The 24,072-nt window shown below is 38.0% G+C and overlaps 1 protein-coding gene across 2 annotated transcripts in view; it reads left to right on the forward strand.

The window, feature by feature from the left end:
* MID1 (midline 1) overlaps window positions 1-24,072 on the forward strand; it is a 251,374-nt gene that overhangs the window by 124,629 nt on the left and 102,673 nt on the right. Inside the window, exons 1-2 of one of the 2 annotated variants that reach the window (XM_075196452.1) lie at window positions 1,713-2,152; window positions 16,312-17,030. In XM_075196452.1, the coding sequence (XP_075052553.1) occupies window positions 16,368-17,030 (663 nt within the window). In that variant the 5' untranslated portion in view covers window positions 1,713-2,152; window positions 16,312-16,367. Of the gene's footprint in view, window positions 1-1,712; window positions 2,153-16,311; window positions 17,031-24,072 lie in introns of those variants that run through there. The other variant, XM_075196451.1, reaches the window with a different exon arrangement.

The raw sequence follows: 24,072 nt of genomic DNA on the forward strand, positions 1-24,072 counted from the left end.
GGAGCTGTTAGCAGAGCACAACTCCCTTGTTTTGCATTTGGGAAAGACGGATTTCAGGTCTATCCACTTGAAAAAGGGGTGTGTGCCGACCATTGCTGTGAGGAATTAAAAGTTCCTGTAAGACTTGCATTCTTGACCACTTACAGAAAACATATCCCATAAGGGAGGTTATTCAGCTTTCCAACATTAAACTTCATTTGGAAAAATAAGCAAGTGCGGTTATAAACATGATTATGCCTCAGGGAAAATGCTGTTCTAATACAGTATGATTTGATTCAGATGCTAGAGTTATGTTCTGGTAAACCTAGAGTAAGGGACTAAGCATTAGCTTTTTTTGATTGCTTTGCTTTAAACATCTCAATAAAGAACTATAAAGTCAAACATCTAAATAGTCAGACATTTCAACTTCCATCTTGGGGGGTCACTTACAATAGACAGAAGCTGTATGTGTGCAAAGTATTGTGCAGTACCGACCCTTTGTAACTGCTGTGGTACATTTAACTTTTGTGTGTGGTCTGGTGGCGTTAGGCTACCTATACAATCATTTTCATGATGGAGTCTTTTTAATAGTTAACTACATGTAAATACTTTGGTTTCTCGTATCATTTAACTGTATATGGCAATTTAGTTATTCTTTTCCACTTTTTTGTTAAATTAGTCTTGCTTTCTGTGTCAGTTCACACATACAAACACACCCCACTTTTCGTTCCCAAGTATTGTCTGGCTCCATATGATTTATCTATTTAGTTTAACCTGGCTGTTCTAATGATAAATGTACACTATTGGCTGGGCTGGAGGCTTTTTCTCCCATGCGATTACCCAGCTGTGTGTGTGACCAACGTTCCCTGCATGAACGATTCTGTGACCTACCAACCATTCTAATACATGGAATTTTGAATTGTAGCAAACAAAAAAAAACAAGTTATTTTTCCTGGCTCTCATATTATATAGTACAATAATTACACTGCTGGCAGTGCCAATACTTTCTGCAGACATATCGCCCCTTTCATGAAAAGGGCATTGTGCTGTAACATCTGAACCAGACTTTTCTGTTTCATATTCATTGACTACATAAGACTTCTCTCTCTCCCTTCATTGTACACGGTTGTATAGGCCTGATATCCTCTTTCAGTGAACTAAACTTGTTAATGCAATGCAGAAAGAGAATCAGTCAGCAATGGAAGGTCACTTAAAGGACCTGGTAAAGTAAGTGTCGTTCAACTTCTGTAAACTTGCCCTAAGAAGAGATTTCATATGTGAGAAATATTTCTAACTACTTTTAATTATACGCGTTGTATTTTGAAAAGTAACAGTGTAAAACTGTTACAGGACTAAGAAATTTAAATGCACTGTAAGTGACAGGAGTGTTACAAAATAATACCCTTCTTACTACCACATGTTGTCACTTTGACATAACAAAAGCTATTTTGCACAAGGAGCTGATTTTCTTATTAATATGAGGTCCTGTGTGGGAGGAGCTGCCATCCTGCTTTCTGTGCTGAGGTAAAAAAAACAAAACCGGTTTATATAAAAATCCTTAATATGTGTTGTCTGTGTTTCCTTTTAGAGCTGCATTGCATGTGTAACATTAGTAGTTCTTTTGTTTTATTGCGAAGGAATTTGTTTTATTAGCTGTGTATGTGGACATCAGTAGGACCTGTGTTGCTTAATATGTAAAGTATTCTGCCAGTGGCAGGTCAGCTTCCTGCTACATTCATGGGAACTGGTGAGTTTCATTCAGCTGTGGATTAATTACAGAGAAAGCTGAGCTTATCCTACTTTCCACATCTCCATTACCAGATCTTGCCCCCAAACTGGTTAGAGATGCTGTACTGAAAGAAGCTTATCCTGTGCAGCCTTTCATTCAGTTGTAGCAGAAATCTGAGAGTAAAATTCTCTCTATCTTTGGAGTGAGGCTGCTAGGAGAACTTTTGGCGGAGGTGATTGGGTGGAGCTGGCTTTCCTGGCATTGTAACACAGATTTTCCTGTTGTGATCCAATGTCAGTCGTCTCACATTAACTAGCCCAGCTCAGCAAAAGGATTTGTTGCCTTTCAGTAGCGGCTACCATCAGGACCCCTGACCTGTCAGAGCTTGGTTGGTTCCCTTCTTGCACAATGCTCCAGTTAAAAGAAGTATGGCGAGATCCATTGGTGAGTATTCAATCCGATTTGTAGACACCAAAAGACTTTCTCAGATATCAGCTGCCGTGTCATTTAAAGCATAGGCGACATAACACTCAGCTTTAGTTACAGTACATATTCTCTTTGATTTTGAAGGTTAGTTTCTTGTCAGCTTGTTTTAAATTACAGCACAGTACTCGACAGGCTGAGGAGGAAGCTGAAGCAGGGTGGCAGGTTTTGTCTGAATCCTGTAAAAGTTGGACATGGTTTGGCATTGAAGGTAGATTGGAACGCCAAATGTACTTTATGATATTGCACTTATGTATAGGTTCACCTGGTGTGTTGTATATTTATATATTTATGTTTAGTTTTAATGGGCATACTACCGATTGATGTAATATGTATATGTTATTATTATTTGGAACTATGGATATTACTATTTGTGGCTTAATATATTGTATTAAATATAATCCATTTTTTTACCAGTGCACAAAATTATAGTCACTGTTGGATTATTACATTCGTTGTGTTCTAGTATAGCTGTCACGTTTTTAGTTGCAGACTAATAACATAGAATGTAAGACATTCAACCAATGTTACAAAATAGACATCTTGCTATTCACTTGCCATCTGATCTTATGGGGTTAATGATTTTATTCACAGCATTTCACCAAGAAAAGAAATGGACGTGTGAGAATCTCACATTCTATGCTAATTTTACTTAACCAGATTAGGGGGTAATACATGTATGTATTATACACATCACTGTGGGGTCTAGAACAAGCAAATGTGCAGTTCATGGGCCAAATAAACTTCACCAGCTGTAGCTAAGAAAATGGTTTTGTTTAAATAAGCCCATTGAAATTGGTAGGATTTATTTTTGTTTGAAAAGGTGTGATGCAGATGTAGGCCAAAATGGCACCAATTTCCTCTTTGGGACAGCTGTGTTTATATTTACCTACATAATTGTGGATTGAAAATTATTCAGTGACCGGAAAGTCGTAGCTGCTATGGTTGCTCTGACATTATGGTAGGATCAAGTTGCAAATGGTTTATGCAAGTATTACTATTATGGTGTGTGATTTTTTTTTTTTTGGGGTGTTTCCAGTCAAGCTTTTTTCTGGAGAACTTTGGATGCAATACTGAAACCTCCATAAACGCATAATGCGTTTTGTTTTTTATTAGAGATGAGCAGGCTCGGATTATCGCAATCCGAGCCCACCCGAACAGTGCGTATCCGACGGCGATCCGAGCACTGTTCGGGTATTTCCGGCGGGGAGAAACACTGAAAGCGAGGCCGAGCTCCAAATCCCGCCGTCGGATTCTCGCGAGACTCGGATTTTATAAATTCCCCGCTTGCCGCCGCCATCTTCAGTCGGGCTCAGATCAGGGAAGAGGGAGGGTGGGTTTATTTTAGAGATGGGCGGGTCCGGTTCTCCGAGAACCGAACCCACCCGAACTTTGGGTATCCGAGTACCGAGCTGAGCAGCTCGGTACTCTCCCGCCCATTCCGAATCCAAATCGAGGCCGAACGTCATTGTGACGTCGTCGGATCTCGGGACTCGGTTCTCGCGATACTTCAACTTTATAAATACACGCCTCCACAGCAATCCATCGCCATTTGACAGAGGGAGAGAGCAGGGTGTAGTCATAGGCTAATTAGAGCAGGGACAGAGAATACCATATTGTTCTTGCAATTGCTCTAACCAAAATCGCTAGTGCAGAGAGGAGGATAGAGGTTTATTATTTTTTCTTCATATTTGGCACTCCCCAGCGCTTTTGGGGTGTCCCCCATAATTGTGCATTAATATTTCTGGCTGTCAAAAGTCATATCTGTCAGCAGTATCTACTAAATAATTTGTAGCACACCTCAGTGTTTTTGGGGTGTCCTCCCTAATTGTGCATTAATATTTCTGGCTGTCAAAAGTCATATCTGTCAGCAGTATCTACTCAATAATTTTTAGCACTCCTCAGTGTTTTTGGGGTGTCCTCCCTAATTGTGCATTAATATTTCTGGCTGTCAAAAGTCATATCTGTCAGCAGTATCTACTCAATAATTTGTAGCACTCCTCAGTGTTTTTGGGGTGTCCTCCCTAATTGTGCATTAATATTTCTGGCTGTCAAAAGTCATATCTGTCAGCAGTATCTACTCAATAATTTGTAGCACTCCTCAGTGTTTTTGGGGTGTCCTCCCTAATTGTGCATTAATATTTCTGGCTGTCAAAAGTCATATCTGTCAGCAGTATCTACTCAATAATTTTTAGCACTCCTCAGTGTTTTTGGGGTGTCCTCCCTAATTGTGCATTAATATTTCTGGCTGTCAAAAGTCATATCTGTCAGCAGTATCTACTCAATAATTTGTAGCACTCCTCAGTGTTTTTGGGGTGTCCTCCCTAATTGTGCATTAATATTTCTGGCTGTCAAAAGTCATATCTGTCAGCAGTATCTACTCAATAATTTTTAGCACTCCTCAGTGTTTTTGGGGTGTCCTCCCTAATTGTGCATTAATATTTCTGGCTGTCAAAAGTCATATCTGTCAGCAGTATCTACTCAATAATTTGTAGCACTCCTCAGTGTTTTTGGGGTGTCCTCCCTAATTGTGCATTAATATTTCTGGCTGTCAAAAGTCATATCTGTCAGCAGTATCTACTCAATAATTTTTAGCACTCCTCAGTGTTTTTGGGGTGTCCTCCCTAATTGTGCATTAATATTTCTGGCTGTCAAAAGTCATATCTGTCAGCAGTATCTACTCAATAATTTGTAGCACTCCTCAGTGTTTTTGGGGTGTCCTCCCTAATTGTGCATTAATATTTCTGGCTGTCAAAAGTCATATCTGTCAGCAGTATCTACTCAATAATTTTTAGCACTCCTCAGTGTTTTTGGGGTGTCCTCCCTAATTGTGCATTAATATTTCTGGCTGTCAAAAGTCATATCTGTCAGCAGTATCTACTCAATAATTTTTAGCACTCCTCAGTGTTTTTGGGGTGTCCTCCCTAATTGTGCATTAATATTTCTGGCTGTCAAAAGTCATATCTGTCAGCAGTATCTACTCAATAATTTGTAGCACTCCTCAGTGTTTTTGGGGTGTCCTCCCTAATTGTGCATTAATATTTCTGGCTGTCAAAAGTCATATCTGTCAGCAGTATCTACTCAATAATTTTTAGCACTCCTCAGTGTTTTTGGGGTGTCCTCCCTAATTGTGCATTAATATTTCTGGCTGTCAAAAGTCATATCTGTCAGCAGTATCTACTCAATAATTTTTAGCACTCCTCAGTGTTTTTGGGGTGTCCTCCCTAATTGTGCATTAATATTTCTGGCTGTCAAAAGTCATATCTGTCAGCAGTATCTACTCAATAATTTTTAGCACTCCTCAGTGTTTTTGGGGTGTCCTCCCTAATTGTGCATTAATATTTCTGGCTGTCAAAAGTCATATCTGTCAGCAGTATCTACTCAATAATTTTTAGCACTCCTCAGTGTTTTTGGGGTGTCCTCCCTAATTGTGCATTAATATTTCTGGCTGTCAAAAGTCATATCTGTCAGCAGTATCTACTCAATAATTTGTAGCACTCCTCAGTGTTTTTGGGGTGTCCTCCCTAATTGTGCATTAATATTTCTGGCTGTCAAAAGTCATATCTGTCAGCAGTATCTACTCAATAATTTTTAGCACTCCTCAGTGTTTTTGGGGTGTCCTCCCTAATTGTGCATTAATATTTCTGGCTGTCAAAAGTCATATCTGTCAGCAGTATCTACTCAATAATTTTTAGCACTCCTCAGTGTTTTTGGGGTGTCCTCCCTAATTGTGCATTAATATTTCTGGCTGTCAAAAGTCATATCTGTCAGCAGTATCTACTCAATAATTTGTAGCACTCCTCAGTGTTTTTGGGGTGTCCTCCCTAATTGTGCATTAATATTTCTGGCTGTCAAAAGTCATATCTGTCAGCAGTATCTACTCAATAATTTTTAGCACTCCTCAGTGTTTTTGGGGTGTCCTCCCTAATTGTGCATTAATATTTCTGGCTGTCAAAAGTCATATCTGTCAGCAGTATCTACTCAATAATTTTTAGCACTCCTCAGTGTTTTTGGGGTGTCCTCCCTAATTGTGCATTAATATTTCTGGCTGTCAAAAGTCATATCTGTCAGCAGTATCTACTCAATAATTTTTAGCACTCCTCAGTGTTTTTGGGGTGTCCTCCCTAATTGTGCATTAATATTTCTGGCTGTCAAAAGTCATATCTGTCAGCAGTATCTACTCAATAATTTTTAGCACTCCTCAGTGTTTTTGGGGTGTCCTCCCTAATTGTGCATTAATATTTCTGGCTGTCAAAAGTCATATCTGTCAGCAGTATCTACTCAATAATTTGTAGCACTCCTCAGTGTTTTTGGGGTGTCCTCCCTAATTGTGCATTAATATTTCTGGCTGTCAAAAGTCATATCTGTCAGCAGTATCTACTCAATAATTTTTAGCACTCCTCAGTGTTTTTGGGGTGTCCTCCCTAATTGTGCATTAATATTTCTGGCTGTCAAAAGTCATATCTGTCAGCAGTATCTACTCAATAATTTGTAGCACTCCTCAGTGTTTTTGGGGTGTCCTCCCTAATTGTGCATTAATATTTCTGGCTGTCAAAAGTCATATCTGTCAGCAGTATCTACTCAATAATTTTTAGCACTCCTCAGTGGTTTGCGCTCAGAATGGATTCAAAGCAGTCCACATATGATCTAAATGAGCAACCAGGTTCTGTCACCAGTCCTGATGTTAGTGTTCCCAGTACGTCATCTGGCCAAGGCGATGTCAAACAACAGAGTGTTTTCAAATTAGTGCAAAAAACAAAAACCAAAAAAAATTTACTGTATTGAAGCGAAAAAGAAGTGTAACTGAGCAAAAGTTAAGTGACGATAAAAAAAAAATTGCAAGCATGCCATTCTACACACGCAGTGGCAAAGAGAGAATGAGGCCTTCACCTTTGGCTATTAGTGGCAGATCCCAAAAAGTTACCCAGGCTACAATTGGTGCACAACTACTGTTACGCGTCAAAGCTGAGCTGCAAGATACCAGTGAGGCATTACAGGAGAATATTTGCTCTGATTCACAAATGACAACAATCCCTGTGGAGAGTCCATCCAACAGTGGGATGTCTAATCGTGAGCATTCTGCTGATGTGTGCCTTAATAGCCCGAGTGTAGCCGGTGATACCCAAATTGAGGATGCCACTTTGGAATTAGAAGAGGATGAGGGGGAGATTTGTGTAGGCGACGAGGGCGCTAATGAGGATGTTGATGAGGATGAGGTTGTTTGTGTAAGTCCTGCACCAGTGGCAGCAGTTCTGGCACGTGACAAGAAAAAGGCCATTGTCATGCCTGGGCATAAAACAAAAAAATCCACTTCTTATGTGTGGAATTATTTCTACCCAAATCCAGACAACAATTGTATAGCCATTTGTAGTGTATGTGAAGCCACAGTCAGTCGAGGGAGGGACCTTAACCATCTTGGAACCTCGTCTATGTTACGCCATTTAACGAGAGTTCATGGCAAAGTGTTGGGAAAAGCTGAAAGTTCTTCCCAAAAGAATACAAGCACTCCCTCATCAGCTAAGACCCTCCGCTCACCGACATACCGACGGCTACAAAATACACCCACCACACCATCCTCATCAATATCCTCAGTAGCGCTCGGAGTTAGCCCGGCATCCCACTTAAGGCTGGATGACTCCGGCACTATTATTGATTCCTCTGAAGAAAGCGTTAGTCCTGCTGCTGCTGTTGCTGCTGCTGGGGGTGAATCGTCATCCCAGAGGCAGGTGAATAAAATGAGACAGTCCTACATTTCAGCAATTAACTGTGAAACAATCATTTGCGAGGGGAAGCAAATATGACAGCAGTCACCCAGTCGCCAAGCGAATCACAGACGCCATGGCTGCAATGTTAGTGTTAGATCTGCGTCCAATCTCCACAATAAACGCAGCTGGTTTTTCACAGTTAATTGAGGTTTTGTGTCCGCGTTACAGAATTCCATCGCGACACCATTTCTCCCGTAAAGCTATTCCACAACTATACCAAAAAGTGTGTAAAAATGTAGAGATTGCGCTGAAAAATGCCATTCTGCCCACTGTTCACTTAACCACAGATATGTGGACAAGTGGAAGTGGCCAAACCAAAGACTATATGACTGTGACAGCCCACTGGGTTGGTCATTCACCTTCACCAGCAGGAACAGCAGCAGCATGTACACCACTACGTAACATTTGTCACAGGCAGGCCACTCTTTGTATCACCGGCTTCACTAACAGGCATACGGCTGACAATTTGTTACGCAAACTGAGAGATGTGATTGATGCATGGCTTATACCACTCGGACTCTCCCCAGGGTATGTCATTTCAGATAACGCCAACAATATAGTGCGAGCATTACAGCTGGGTGATTTCCAACATATTCCCTGTTTTGCTCACACCATCAACTTGGTGGTGCAGAGCTTCCTACGAAATAACCGTGAGGTGCAGGAGATGCTTTCGGTGGCCCGTAAAATTTCAGGCCATTTCAGGCATTCAGCCACAGCATGTAGGAGATTACAGCAGCTCCAAGAGCAGTTTAACTTGCCCTGCCACCAACTTAAGCAAGAGGTGGTAACTCGGTGGAATTCCACCCTGTACATGCTTCAGAGGATGGAGGAACAGCGCAAAGCCATCCAAGCATATTGCACAAGTCATGACATTGGGAAAGGAGGGGGGATGTATTTCACTCTTGCACAGTGGGGAATCCTTTCAGTGCTGTGCAAGGTGCTGAAACCATTTGAAGTTGTGACATGTGAGGTCAGTGCAGACTCTGCTAGTTTGAGCCAAGTCATTCCTTTAATTAGACTATTGGAAAAGCAGCTTGAGAAAATGAAGGAGGAGCTGAAAGCAAGCAATTCAGCAAAGTATGTTGGCCTTGTCGATCAAGTACTTAATTCGCTTCACAATGATCCTCGAGTTATTAAGATCTTGAACTCGGATCAGTACGTTTTGGCCACTGTGCTTGATCCAAGGTTTAAAACCTACATTGAGTCTTTACTTGTAAATGAGCGAGATGTGAACTTTTGCAAGGAGCTATTGCTCAGCAAGTTGGCCGCTGAACTGGGCCTCGGCTTGACGACGTGTCCTCCTTCACTTTCTCAAGCTGTTGCTCGTAAAAAATTAAATTTCCAAAAAAGAAGCAGGGAAGACACAGGGGGCAGACGAGAACAATTTAACATCTGGGCTGGTTTGAAGGATTTTTCAAAAAAAAGTGTCACTTTGCCCATAAGTCCATCCAATATGAGTATAAACATGCAAAGGATGGTGGAGGATTACTTTCAAGAGGTAGTTGATATGGAAATGTCAGACAGTCCCTTTCCTTACTGGGAAGAAAAGCAAGCCATTTGGAAACCCATGTACAAACTTGCTTTGCAATACCTAAGCTGCCCACCCTCCAGTGTGTACTCTGAACGAGTGTTCAGCACAGCAGGGAACTTAGTCAGTGATCGCCGTAGAAGGTTACTTCCCAAAAATGTGGAGAAAATGATGTTTATAAAAATGAACTACATCTTCCACGAGGAAGGCCTTCACCATCCAAGACATCCAAGCACTGACTGTTCTCTAATGGCGGATTCAAGCGGCGATGAATTGATAGTCTGTGATGATGACGTACACACTGATGAGGGTGAGGATGAAGCTGAAGATGATGCCGATAACATCTTTTTAAAACTTTCTATGTAAGTGTAGGGTGCAATCTACCCCCAAAGAGGAAAGGGACTTGTGGCATTTCCATATCACATACCATCTTGAAAGGCTGCTGTTAGGGCAATTTATCCTTAAGGGTAGGGTGTCATAGACAGAGTGACCCTAAACTGGCTTTGTCCATTTTTCATAATATTGTACAGTCTATAATGGCTGAATTTTTTAGTATTTTATACAAGTGGAGGGGGGCCTAGAGAGACAGAAACCAAACTGGCTTTCTCCATGTCAATTAATATTGTACAGTCTATAATGGCTGAATTTTTTGGTATTTTATACAAGTGGAGGGGGGCCTAGAGAGACAGAGTGACCCCAAACTGTCTTTCTCCATGTCAATTAATATTGTACAGTCTATAATGGCTGAATTTTTTAGTATTTTATACAAGTGGAGGGGGGCCTAGAGAGACAGAAACCAAACTGGCTTTCTCCATGTCAATTAATATTGTACAGTCTATAATGGCTGAATTTTTTGGTATTTTATACAAGTGGAGGGGGGCCTAGAGAGACAGAGTGACCCCAAACTGTCTTTCTCCATGTCAATTAATATTGTACAGTCTATAATGGCTGAATTTTTTAGTATTTTATACAAGTGGAGGGGGGCCTAGAGAGACAGAAACCAAACTGGCTTTCTCCATGTCAATTAATATTGTACAGTCTATAATGGCTGAATTTTTTGGTATTTTATACAAGTGGAGGGGGGCCTAGAGAGACAGAGTGACCCCAAACTGTCTTTCTCCATGTCAATTAATATTGTACAGTCTATAATGGCTGAATTTTTTAGTATTTTATACAAGTGGAGGGGGGCCTAGAGAGACAGAAACCAAACTGGCTTTCTCCATGTCAATTAATATTGTACAGTCTATAATGGCTGAATTTTTTGGTATTTTATACAAGTGGAGGGGGGCCTAGAGAGACAGAGTGACCCCAAACTGTCTTTCTCCATGTCAATTAATATTGTACAGTCTATAATGGCTGAATTTTTTAGTATTTTATACAAGTGGAGGGGGGCCTAGAGAGACAGAGTGACCCCAAACTGTCTTTCTCCATGTCAATTAATATTGTACAGTCTATAATGGCTGAATTTTTTAGTATTTTATACAAGTGGAGGGGGGCCTAGAGAGACAGAAAGCAAACTGGCTTTTTCCATTTCTTTACATATTTAACTATAAGTGTAGGGTGTAATATACATTCAAAGACGATGGCTGCATTGCCAATATGCATAGATGGAGAGGAAGACAATCTGTTTTGTGTGTAGAATAGGCCTACCAACGAAGAATTAAACTGTTTTTTTGGATGATTTATTACCTCAACAATTAGATTACTTGTCTCTAAAACAGTTGGAGCACTAAATTGGGTTAATTTAGGCCCAAAAACATGGATTTTCCCAAAAAATAGCAAAACAAAACCAAACAAAACCAAAACCAAAACCAAAACACGCAATGGCGGTTTTGCAAAACCAAAACCAAAACACGACGGTAATCCAGATCCAAAACCGAATCCAAAACCAAAACACGGGGGTCAGTGACCATCTCTAGTTTATTTAGATGCAAATGTGTCTTCAGCCTTTAACTTAAACACAACCCCCGGAGAGTCTCTACCCCCTTAACGCAATAACCTTTCTCTGCAAAAAGAAATCTAATTTCTGCACTGCTCTTTAAAATGAAGTGCACTGGTGCAGCTACTCTGTATCATTCAAGGAACACCTTCACTCCATCCAACTCTTGTTGGAAATCTAGGTGTACTTGCCTAAAATTAAGGTGCACAATGGGTCCAAAACTGATTTCACACTGCTTTTGTAAACTCCACATATTCCCTATCTGCAATTGTTCCTTGAATTTCTACTTTCAGTTTTACAGTCCTTATTGAGAAGCAAATTAATAAATGGATGTTTTTGTTTTTTTTAATTAGACTGTCTTCTGAGTGTACTCCTCCAGCTGTTTTTGACTGACATTACATAGTTGCGATACAACAGATAGTAAAACAGAGGTTGCTGCAATTCTAATTTGTAGACATGGGGGGTTAGAGTTATAAAAGTTATAAAAAAATACAAAAAAAAAAAAATATATACAAAACTAATTAAAAAAAATATATAAAAAAATTCTAAAAAAAGTATAAAAAAAATTCTACTGATATATATAAAAATAGGTTCACTGTTCCTGCAGTCAAAAAATATTAGTACATTAGTACTGCTTAGCTTACACATCCAGCTACCTCGGTGCAACCTTTTGGACTAAAAACAATATTGTGAGGTGTTCAGAATAGACTGGAAATTGGTGGAAATGAATGTTATTGATGTTAATAATAGCGTCGGAGTGAAAAAAAAAATATGGATTTTAGCACTTTTTTTTTTATGCTTTTTTTAAAAAAAAAATCAGAACCCAAAACCCTAAATCAGAACCAAAACCTTTCGTGGGGTGTTTTGGCAAAACAAATCAGAACCCAAAACCGCAAGCTAATCAGAACCCAAAACCCAAACCACCAAAAGTGGCCGGTGCACACCCCTATTTTTTATATTCATCATTACATGTATCAATTTTTTGCGCCTGTACCTTTTCATTTAAAGGGCGTCTGGAAGTTTCAAGGGCCTTCCATTGACATTGGTCGATGCTTGGTTTCCATCAGTTGTTAGGATGTGTTAAAATCAAATCACTGCAGAAGAAAAAATGCTCTCTGCTAAAAGGAGGATATTCCCTAAATGCGCCTTTTCTAACCTTTGATCATATTTAAATAATTGTGTCGGCAACATAAAATCTCATCTCATTGCATATGAGTGAATAATCAGGCGCATTCCGATTATTACCTGCCCTCTTCCTGACACTCTAATCGGTCCAGGTTTTCCCACAGAAAATGCTAAATGTTGCACCCCACAGATGCTGCCATCTGAGTGCACGACTACATAGATTTACTTGTAAAATCAGGGACATATACCAAAAATTATGCACATGACTCCACAAATGATGTCAGATGTCTATATGCTCTGATATCACTCTACAGTTCTTTAGAATCTCTTTATCTTTTGTAATGTACAGAATACACACAGGGCCATCTGGCCATTTGTTTGTAGGGGAATAGGTGTATATTGTAAAGAACTAAATTTAGGACTTAGGACACTGCCTAGACAGAACTAGTTACTAACAACTGACAGTTGATTTTTTTTTTTTCTTTTTATTTATCATACTGTGTTGTAGAAACTGAAAAATATGATCTGTGAACATCAAATGCCCTTTGATGCATGCCTGACTTTTCTAGATTTTATTTTTCATTCCCTGAAAAATCAGATCACGTTTTTTTTTTTTTTAACACCAAGATAGTAGAAACCCGTCGTGAAACGTTTCTCTCATGTTGTTTTGGGTCATCTTTCCAAGCTTCTAACTACTCTTTTAAGCTTTCAACGTTTTTTTCTCCATTTTTTTTTTTCTTGTCTTCCCTTCGTGTAATAGTATTGGTAGTAACTATATTTAGCTCTGCAATCTCTGAGAACCTTCCTCTCTTCTGTGAATATTCTCGTGGTATCAAAATTGAGGTCACTCTAACAGAAGATTCTATGTACACTCAACTCGTCCTCTTCAAGTTTGTAGATTTTTTTTTTTGATTTTTTTTTTTTAATAAACATTTTTATTGAGAAATATTTTTTTTTTTATTGAGAATTTGTTCTGTAAATATTTGACATTTAATACAAGTATTTAATGTAAATATGTAACTTGAGATAATTTCCCTACAACACAGACTTCTGTATGACACTAGGGGGTAAATGTATCAATGTCCGGATTCTTCAACTCCGGCGAGATCGGCATCTTCAGCGTTTAAATTTAAAGTGGCGCTGCCTGCTTTAAATTTAAGCGCTAAAGACGCCGATCTCGCCGGAGTTGAAGAATCCAGACATTGATACATTTACCCCCAGGTTATCAGAATTCACATGAATAGGTGTCTATAGCAATTTTACTTTATTTGGCCTATAAAGTAGTAAGATCGTATTTCCAATGTCCTATCAAATGTGTGTCCCAGCTGCAAAAATGTACTTCTAGTATTAAGTGCACCGACAGCCAACACACACAGTTGCGGCAGTCATTTATTGGGCTGAACCATTGTTAAAATAACTCGTACCAATATCTATAAACAAAATTTACAAAGAAAATAGGAGCGCTAGGTAAATCACTTCACAATAGTTTTATTATAAGTTAAAATACAAATATGTTGTGAATATGGCCATAGACACCAAGGGGTAAATGTATCATACCCCGGTTTTTGCAACTTGCGGGAGATCGGCGTCTACGCAGCTTAAATTTAAAGCGGCGCTGCCTTGTGAAGGGAAGATATATCGTATGATCCCTTGTAGTGATGTATTCAAATGTCCCAATAATGCTGCCACTAAGATAGTGAACCTGACTTCAGATATAGTAATCCAACACAGCTGCATGTGTATGTATCTGTCTCACAGTCCAAACAACAGTGAAATAAAAGCAGATCTCATCTACTGCTATGATATCACCTGTTCCTTCATCCGACTTAACAGTCCAGCATATGAAGAGCCGTCTCGTAGACTGCACCCGATGGCAGTAGAACATGTAATAGTCCCAGCAAATACTGAATGAGTCCCCGGGGTCTCAATAGCCAATACAAGATGTGTCCTGTGTATTACACAAGCTTGACGCGTTTCTTGGCTATAGCCATTTCATCAGAAGCTGATTGAACTTGAGAAATACCAGAGGTATTTAAATAATCCCACGGGCATCCAATTACTCCGTTAATTGCATTCAGTCTAGGATGGGCACATGACCTTACTGTGATGGTTCTATAAACGACCATTGAGTGTCAGAAATTAAAGGAAAATGTTTTATGTTCATAAAGTTAACCACACACATTCTGATTTGGTACAAGATCATAAAATTCTAGTCATTGGTTGGTCAGTCTTAATGACCACATATCAAGGAGCCCTATTCATTTTGGTAAGCCAGATACCAGCACATTAAATATATCAACCGGACAGTTTTTAGGATCTGCCAGATCATGATTTCATTGTGCATTTTTTAGTACTTGTGGGCAATCATATCTGCGTGTGTGTATGGCCAACATTAACAACTTTTTTTATTTATTTTTTTATTTGTAGAAATATTCAGAAGCTTGTAGTCTGTAATCATAGTCTGAGCTGGTATGATAAGACATAATGGAAAAATCAGCCATAACCTCCAATTAAACAGTGCCCCTAGTGGGCAAACGTTCATTAAAAAATTGGTAGAACACTTTGCAATAGCTTTAAAACAAAGCGTCACAATTGTTTTTGCAATAAGGATTTATGTATTATCTCCTTTTTAGTTGCTGGTACTCCAAAGTGCTGTCTGCATATAGTTGTAATTAACATACGCTAGCCCATGATTTGTTGAAATGTCTAATTCCCTGGAAATGCCCTATAGCTGTGAAAATTTCTGTAAAAACTGCTCTAATTGAATTGTAATGAAGTCATTGAGTAGACAGGATTTGTTTACCAATCTGCTCTTAATGAGCACAAGCCTTAATGACCCATAGTTTTGTGTTTTTTTGTTTTTGTTTTGAGTACTCCATGACTCATTGCACACAAAAAACAAGAGGCATTAATAAACAAACTTCACAGTGTTGAGTGTTACATCTGTGCTATGCAAAACTGTGCATTCTCATGAAAGACAAAGCCAATGTATATAGCACTCTGGGAAGGTACTCAACGAGTGTGAAGCCTCGTTTCTTTGCTTCTGCTTCACCAACCTGTCTACCCGAGGCAGTGATGTGCCTATGACAAGAGCACAGGCAGGGAGAGCTTCGTAGGGCGAATTGACACAGCCATCCCTTGCTCTCAGACTGGAAAGTGTAGCAGCAAATATGGATGGCTTCAGTTATTTCATGTTGCGCTTCCGATACAGCTTTTCACAGCAACTCAGACTTAAGTGTTCATGTCTGACAGAGGATGGTCCAGGTGTGGAATCAAATGGTTTCCCAGATATGGAAAAGCTTTTTTTCTTTATATATGTAGCATTTTTCAGTGTAGAGATTCTAATTTACAATTGCAATCATTTGTTTGAAAATCTGTCTCTATGCAGCATAGGGGGGCACTACCAAGCAATTCTTCTGGAAGAATTCTTCAAAACATTTTCCTTCATTATTTGGCAAAACTTTAGAGTAAATTTAATTTTGTAATTTGAAGTTAAGAAATGTACCAGCTGCAAATGTAAAGTTGACAGCAGTGTGACTACACCTACTTGGGGCATTGTTCTTTTCCCAATTAGCCTGAAGTAATTGTAAGTTTATGAACAATAAGAAAGTTAATTGCTGGCAGAGTAAATGTCCATGTGGGTTTTGCAGACCTAAAATAAATAAATAATAATAATAATGTGATTGTACTGCTAACATTCAAGTTGACAACCTCCCATGGTTGACCCCACTCGTCTAATTAAAATTATATATTGTTCTTCCAGATAGCTGATCAGCTTCCCTGGATTTCGCTGACGACACAGGAAAGCTTTGCCTGAAGATGGAAACATTGGAGTCGGAACTGACCTGCCCTATCTGTCTGGAGCTCTTTGAAGACCCACTGCTGCTGCCTTGCGCTCACAGCCTCTGTTTCAACTGTGCGCATCGCATCCTGGTCTCCCACTGTGCCAACAACGAATCTGTAGAATCTATTAACGCCTTCCAGTGCCCCACCTGCCGTTATGTCATCACACTCAGCAAGCGTGGCTTAGACGGACTCAAGCGGAACGTGACTTTGCAGAACATCATCGACCGATTTCAGAAAGCATCTGTGAGCGGGCCTAATTCCCCTAGTGAGACACGTCGTGAGCGGGCATACGATACCAACAACAGCATGACATCCAGTGAGAAAGTACTCTGCCAGTTCTGTGACCAGGACCAGGCTCGAGAAGCCGTAAAAACATGTGTGACATGCGAAGTGTCTTATTGCGAGGATTGCTTGAAGGCAACTCATCCAAATAAGAAGCCATTCACTGGCCACCGTTTGATTGAACCTATCCCTGACTCACACATCCGAGGGCTAATGTGCCTGGAGCATGAGGATGAGAAAGTTAATATGTATTGTGTGACAGATGACCAATTAATATGTGCCTTGTGTAAATTGGTGGGCCGGCATCGGGATCATCAGGTGGCTGCTCTTGGTGATCGATATGACAAGTTGAAGGTAAGGACTTTATCAGTTCATCATCAACAAAATATTTTTGGTCACTCAGTGGCACTATCCCCACATACATTTTAAATATATACGAAGATGGAGAAAACGCACACAAATTTTGGCTGCAGTAAAGTATTTACCCAAGTATTCATAATTATAGGGCCATCATTCAATGATTTCCTGCAGATACAATGTAACAGACCAGAAGTTAAAACATGGTTAAATTTTTTTACGTTAATCACTTAAAATGCACAAATTAAATGTTTAACAATGTTTTAAACTGTCTTTGGCTAAATTGAAGCATAAGATGAGTATCTTGAAAGGGTCATATCAAAGATCTCTTAATCTGTAATGGTAATTAATAGTATATTAGAATTATTATCTTATATTTATAAGCCTTCACAAGGGTTCTGCATCGCTGTAGATAGGGAAAATATAGATTGCAAAAATATTTTTTATAGCACAAAATAACGTGGATATGTAAGCTAACATGTTCGTTTACAGTATATAAACCAAAAACATAGTTTAAAATGTGTTTCATGGCGTTGTTACATTTATTGTAACGCCCGTTTGATGGACATAAATGACTAATAATATCGTATGAGTGTTGATGCAGCTATTTGGATTGTCTCATTCATTCCTATACATACAGGTGGAACCTTATAATCACCGCATCAGAATGTGTAGTGTGCAGCATTTCTTTGTGGTTGTTTAAATTAATGTCATATTTACTGAATAGCAATCATCTGAAATTACAGAAACACATTTTTGTGCCATAAATAATTGTCTGGATTTTGTTTTTATTCCTGAGCGTCAGGCTCTGTTAATTACTTACACTCTATCAAAGTAGTGTTGCTAATTATTTTAATAGTAAATCATCCTTCATTAGACAGGGAACAAAGAATGCCTGTGTAATCTTCCTTCTTTTTCCACAGATGGAAAGATTCATTATTTTACTTAGAATACCACGGCACTCGCCTGATTGAATCATGTAATATAAAAGAAAAGAATGCGTGCACAAATCCCGGCTGTCCCTAATTCTGACATGTTTGATTCCATCCTGTATATAGAAGCAAATGTTGTCATAAATTATACATTTAGTGCCATCAAAGTGTCGAGGGGGAGTTTATATGTACAGTGTCTTACTTTTGATGGTTTGTATAGGATTAGTAAAACATATGTTGCTCATTTAAGAGAATCTAAATGTCCCCCCACTCTCTCTATAAATAAATAAACTTGGTAATTTCTAAGATAGCATTCGATTGTGATGCTTAACAGTTCCCCCCCAGGGCTGGTGAGTGTGTAATTGATTAGGTTACCGGTGGAAGGCCAGTTCCTCACAGAGATAACCCCTGAATAGCAGACAGCTGCTGCAGAACTCCTTGAAGGCACTTTCCATGACATTGTCTTCCATATTAGGATTCCATATTTAGATTAAAAGCAGGTGTATGTTACTTTCCTTCCTAAGATGTGCAACATAACCATAATTGCCAACAAACCTTGATTTTCAACACAGTCTCAAGTTTTTAAGAATTCTTGCTGGAATTTAAAAAAAAAAAATATTGATGAACTGCACATTGCCAATTTATGCGGACTATACAGTGGTTGACACGTTTTTTTCATATTTAAAGGAAGTTGGAGCATATATCCCAGCGCACCTTGTTGAGTAGGCGCCATATACATGTCAATTCAAGGGTCTGGTACATACAACACTTTAGGGGTCTTTATAGGGGAGGGGGTTGTGGCTGGCCTCGCTCATTGTGATGTGCCCCCTTTTGGAGGAGATGTGGCTGTATTTCCAATTTGTCACGAACAGCACTCACCTGAACCTGTGTGATGCGTGTGTGACACAGGGTTAACCAAAAAAACAACCACCTGGTCTGTCTAAAATGATTAAATCCTTCCCTATCTATGCCACACACTAGCTTTGCGGTACTAACTATGCCACCACCAAGGTTTTTTCTGACAAGAGCTGACACTCTTATTTAGGAAGCCTTCGATTCTCCCTAGCATTAATCTATCACAATTTACTTTAATCAGAGTTCACATAAACCACAATGTTCTCCCCGTTTCAATTAAGTAGCGTCTTGACCAAACTGTCGCGTGAATTCGTAAGAACACAGAGACTTGAACTTATTAAGTGTAATTTAATGTGGAAAAAACATCCACAATGCTTAAGATAAAACAGTTAATAAAAAGGCATACAAATATAACGCAATTGTTTCTTATAAAATAAAAAGGATAAAATACAGAATTGATACCTCACTTATAATCAAGTTTTTGGTGCTGGGAGAAACAGCAAAAATGGGACCTCTTCAATATCAAATTGACTCAAGAGTGAAACAAGTCCCATTCTATTGCTTCATTTCTCTTGTTACTCTATAAGAAAGGGTTCATTCACATCTGTGTAAATAAGCGTTAACTGATGAAAATACAACGTGAATGAAGATGTAGAAATCAATCTGCTCTATGTTTAATTAGTTTCTCACCCTGTTTTTACACAACACGCTTGAAAACGGCTTATTTTTAAATACAGATAGATAGCTATTTGTAGTTAATATACTGTGTAATGGCAATATGAACACACTCATTGGTCAGGTAATGTTTGGAAATATAATGACTCTGTCCATCTGTATTACATTCAGCTAATTGTTTGTGAAAATGTTGATAGTGACGATAATCCCTTCAATGTTCCCATCACTTATGTGATCTAGTGGGGTTTTGTAAGACTCATGTAAAGCTGTGTACACACTAAAGGTTTTTCTCCCGATTATAATGCCAATCACACCATAAACGATGGTCTGATATCTCATTAGCATGTACGCTACCACGATTATGTTTTATGGTACCAAAGCTCATCGTATCGTTTGATATTATAAACTGACTAAAAATCACCATGAACGATGTCGGGCATATTCTGTGTGTATGCACTCACGACCAGTGGTGTAGGCAGATCTCTATGGAGTGTGCAGAGTCACTATTTTTTCAGCAGATGGTTATTACAGGTGAAGAGTACAGATCTGATGGTAAATCATGTACAATCGTGGAAGTGTGATCGGGACTTTAGTCGTTGGTAAAATCATTAAAGATTTTCCATCGGGAGAAATTTTCTGTAGTGTATACATAGCTTTACTGTAAGGAGGCAGCACTTTATTGTGTAAACAGACACCCTTAGTGTGTACATTTATGTACTCGTGTAGGCATCTAAGCAGATTTTTGAACAATTTTAAAAGATATGTCCACCCAAAAATTAAAATTTAATTTGTGTGGAGTTCATTAATATATAATACATAGTTCTACCTGAGGTGTTGCATTCCTTATGGTTCGAAAAGATCTCTAAAGTCTCCCAATAGTCCAACAATGTCTTCTCAGATGTAAGGTAAGCTTGTTTCAAACACACAATAGCTTTGTTGATGCCCTCTTGTTTGCGAACTTCTGTTCCTATGAATGAGAATCTTATGGAGAAGGGGCTTAAACAACACCACTGCCTGTTTAAAACAGCCAAGTATGAGTACAGAGGTTACCATCACTTATCTGTTGGACCCTTCACAGGGGTAAGTTGAACTAAGTATGTTATCATAACTTACTGAACTCCATCCAGAAATTCAAATGCATCCGTAAAAATCGAGGCAGTGTATTAGCTGTAAGCTATTATTTTAAATCTGATACTTTAATTTACTTTTGCTCAAAGAGTCACATTGGATGATAGACACTGACAATTCCATAATAAACAATATAATTAACAAGGTCAGGCCAGTATTAGTTTAGCTTAAATTAAAAAAAAATCTGCATTCAATTTACCTTCCATGTACTGTTTGCGAGTTATACGCCAGGATCTTTGATGGCTCTAATGGTCTCGCACTGTTCTTCTGTGTACTGTAACCATTTGTCTGTTAGATATAGACCAACTGGTTGTCAGTTCACCCCATTGAAACTTCCATTCACATCTTTGGGTAAGCAAACACATTTTACTTTTATTTTCTCATCGTACCCACACAAAGCTATTTTTTTTATTTTGGGTGGATTTATTCTTTAATGAAACTGGTGCAACCTTTTCCAGGGACAAACCATTTTTTCCAATACGTTCTTGCTAAATCTGTTTTTAACTGAAGGAAAAAGTAGGTTTTTTTTTGTTTTTGTTTTTTGTTGTTTTGTTTTTTGTTTTAATACTCATTTAACTTATGCATCACTTTCCTAATTATCATTTATTCATCAACTACCTGCTTCCGTTTTGTCTTCTGTTATTATCATTTAGGACCAGGATATTCCCCTGTAGGCATACTGGCTTAAAGTCTAATAGTTGTAACAGAAATCTCTCTCCATCATTTATTTCAAATATATTCAGTTCAGATAAGTTTCTCATATATATATATATATATATATATATATATATATATATATATATATATATATATATATATATATATATATATATATATATATATATATATATATATACACACAAGTTAACCAGTGCATGATTGCATGATACTCATGCATTCTAGTTAAATCAAGCTACTTAAGGTGTTAAAAAGGTTTTTGTCATGCATTTGGGCCATAGCCCAGGCCTCAACCACCAACCACTCCCCACTGTCACCCCCGGCAACCACCAACCACTCCCAACTGTCACTTCTCCTTCAAGAAATATATATATATTTTTTTTAAATCTTTATAAACACTTTTAACAATTAACAAATTAAATTAACAAATTAAAAACATCTTAGTATACCAAATTTCAGCCCTTTCTGAATTTTTTTCCCCACACACACTAAGAATTTAGTAGGTCAGTGTATAATTCCACCCAGCAGGTGGCGCTGCAGCTTGGTTTTATTTTTTCCACACACACACAGAACAGACTAACACACGCCACTAGACATTTATAATATATATATATATATATATATATATATATACAACACAACAAACAGTGCGCACAGCAGAAATATTAAGTTCACTGTCATGCCAATTCGTGGTAGATAATAGTTCCACAAGAAATCCAACACCAGCAGATTTTTCTTCTGCGCGTCCTTCCCTTTTTATCACCTGATCTCCACGGGGAAATAGCAAATCCTAAAACATCAAACAAACAGGGGCGCTTCCATGGTGTGTTATCCAAGTTAAAAGGTTTATTCAAAGGAATAAAATTGCACGTACCAGATAATCAAAGGTTTCAAGCATAGGTTACAGTAAAAGTCACTTCTAGTCTGCATACACGGACATCATTTTCGAAGCGGCTATAACATGTAAGTATTCCACAAACACCTCTACGCGTTTCATCTCAAGGACTTCGTCAGGAGGTGTGGTTCTAAGTTCAAAAGCTCACCTATTTCTAGGGTAATCTTAATTGACACCACAGGTGAACGAGACAGCCCTTCGTTCACTAGTTGGCTTAACATATGCACATATCAATTTTAAAAAATACAATATCCATACTATTCAAATTACATAGATATAATACAGAATAGTAACAATTGGAAACAACCATGATAAAAATACACACAGTATATAAAATATATAAAAACAGCATAACATAAACTATTATACATATAAACTCTTATAAGAAGGGAGTGACTTCACAACCTTCATTTAACCCCCACGGTACAAATGTATTCAGAGTATAGATCCAGTAAATTTCTCTCTGAGCTAATTTTAAAAGGCGATCTCCTCCTCTTTCATTCACCTCAATGTGTTCTATTGCCTTAAATCGAACGGTATCAGGATTAGAATTATGACAGGCGAGAAAATGTCTTGGGACACTATGATTTTCAATCTTATGTTTAATATTACGTAAATGTTCAAACACCCTTATTTTCACAGCTCTCTTTGTCTTCTCTATGTACTTTTTCCCACATCCACATTCCAATAGGTACACCACATATGTGGTATTACAATTCATAAAACATTGAATATTTCTTTCTTTCTTACTTGAAGTATCAGAGAACGTTTTGTGGTTATTATGTACATATTTACAGGCTTTACAATGCCCACATGGATAAAAACCTTTTGTCGAGAGTAACCAGCTTGTATTTTTATTAGATTTTTCATTCAAATGTGACGGGGCCAGTATTGATCTAAGTGTTTTTTTGGTTTCTTAAAAATAATTTGCGGTCTTTCCGGTAGAGTGTTAGACAAAAACGAATCCAGTTTCAGAACTGACCAGTGTTTATGTAAAATATTCGTTATCTGTTGATTAGCTATATTATAAGTTGTAACAAAGGGACAATTCAATATGTTAAATTTATTCTCCTTTTTTTCTTTATATTTTGTTAATTCAGTCCTATCAAACCCTCTAACTTGTTCTAAACCATCTGCCAGAAGTTTTTTTGGGTATCCACGCTCTAAAAATGTATCTACTAGGGTGGATGCTTGTATTTCAAAAGTTTCCCTATCTGCACAGTTGCGCCTAATTCTTGTTAGCTGGGAGATGGGTATATTATTTTTCCATCTTTTTAAATGGCAACTACTATAATCAATATAACTATTACTATCAACTTTTTGGATGAATGTATAAGTATCAATCATTTTTCTTTCATCAAATAACGCAGTATCTAAAACCGAATCCAAAAATTTGATTTTTTCTTTCTTAATCACAGATGTAATTTTAGATTCCTTTGAATAAACCTTTTAACTTGGATAACACACCATGGAAGCGTCCCTGTTTGTTTGATATATATATATATATATATATATATATATATATATATATATATATATATATATATATATATATATATATATATATATATATATATATACACACACACTATTAAATGTCATTCGTGCATCTTTAGTATAAAACACTTACCCCCAGCCCCAAAAAGTACCAATATGTAAGTTATAAGTACAAAGTAATTTTCTTCATTTTCCTGTTGTAAAACCTGATTGTTAACTGAAAGGGTTTAAATTATCTTCAACAAGTAGATGAGATAACACAACATTGGCCCACTATGTAGACGTTACTTCGAAACCAGTTATTATTGACCGGTATTGAAATTTCAACATGCATTCATTATTCTAAAGGGTTTTGTCTCTGGTAATTCAGATAGAGAAT

Source organism: Mixophyes fleayi, chromosome 2 (genome assembly GCF_038048845.1).
Source record: "Mixophyes fleayi isolate aMixFle1 chromosome 2, aMixFle1.hap1, whole genome shotgun sequence".
In the NCBI taxonomy this organism is placed as follows: domain Eukaryota; kingdom Metazoa; phylum Chordata; class Amphibia; order Anura; family Limnodynastidae; genus Mixophyes; species Mixophyes fleayi.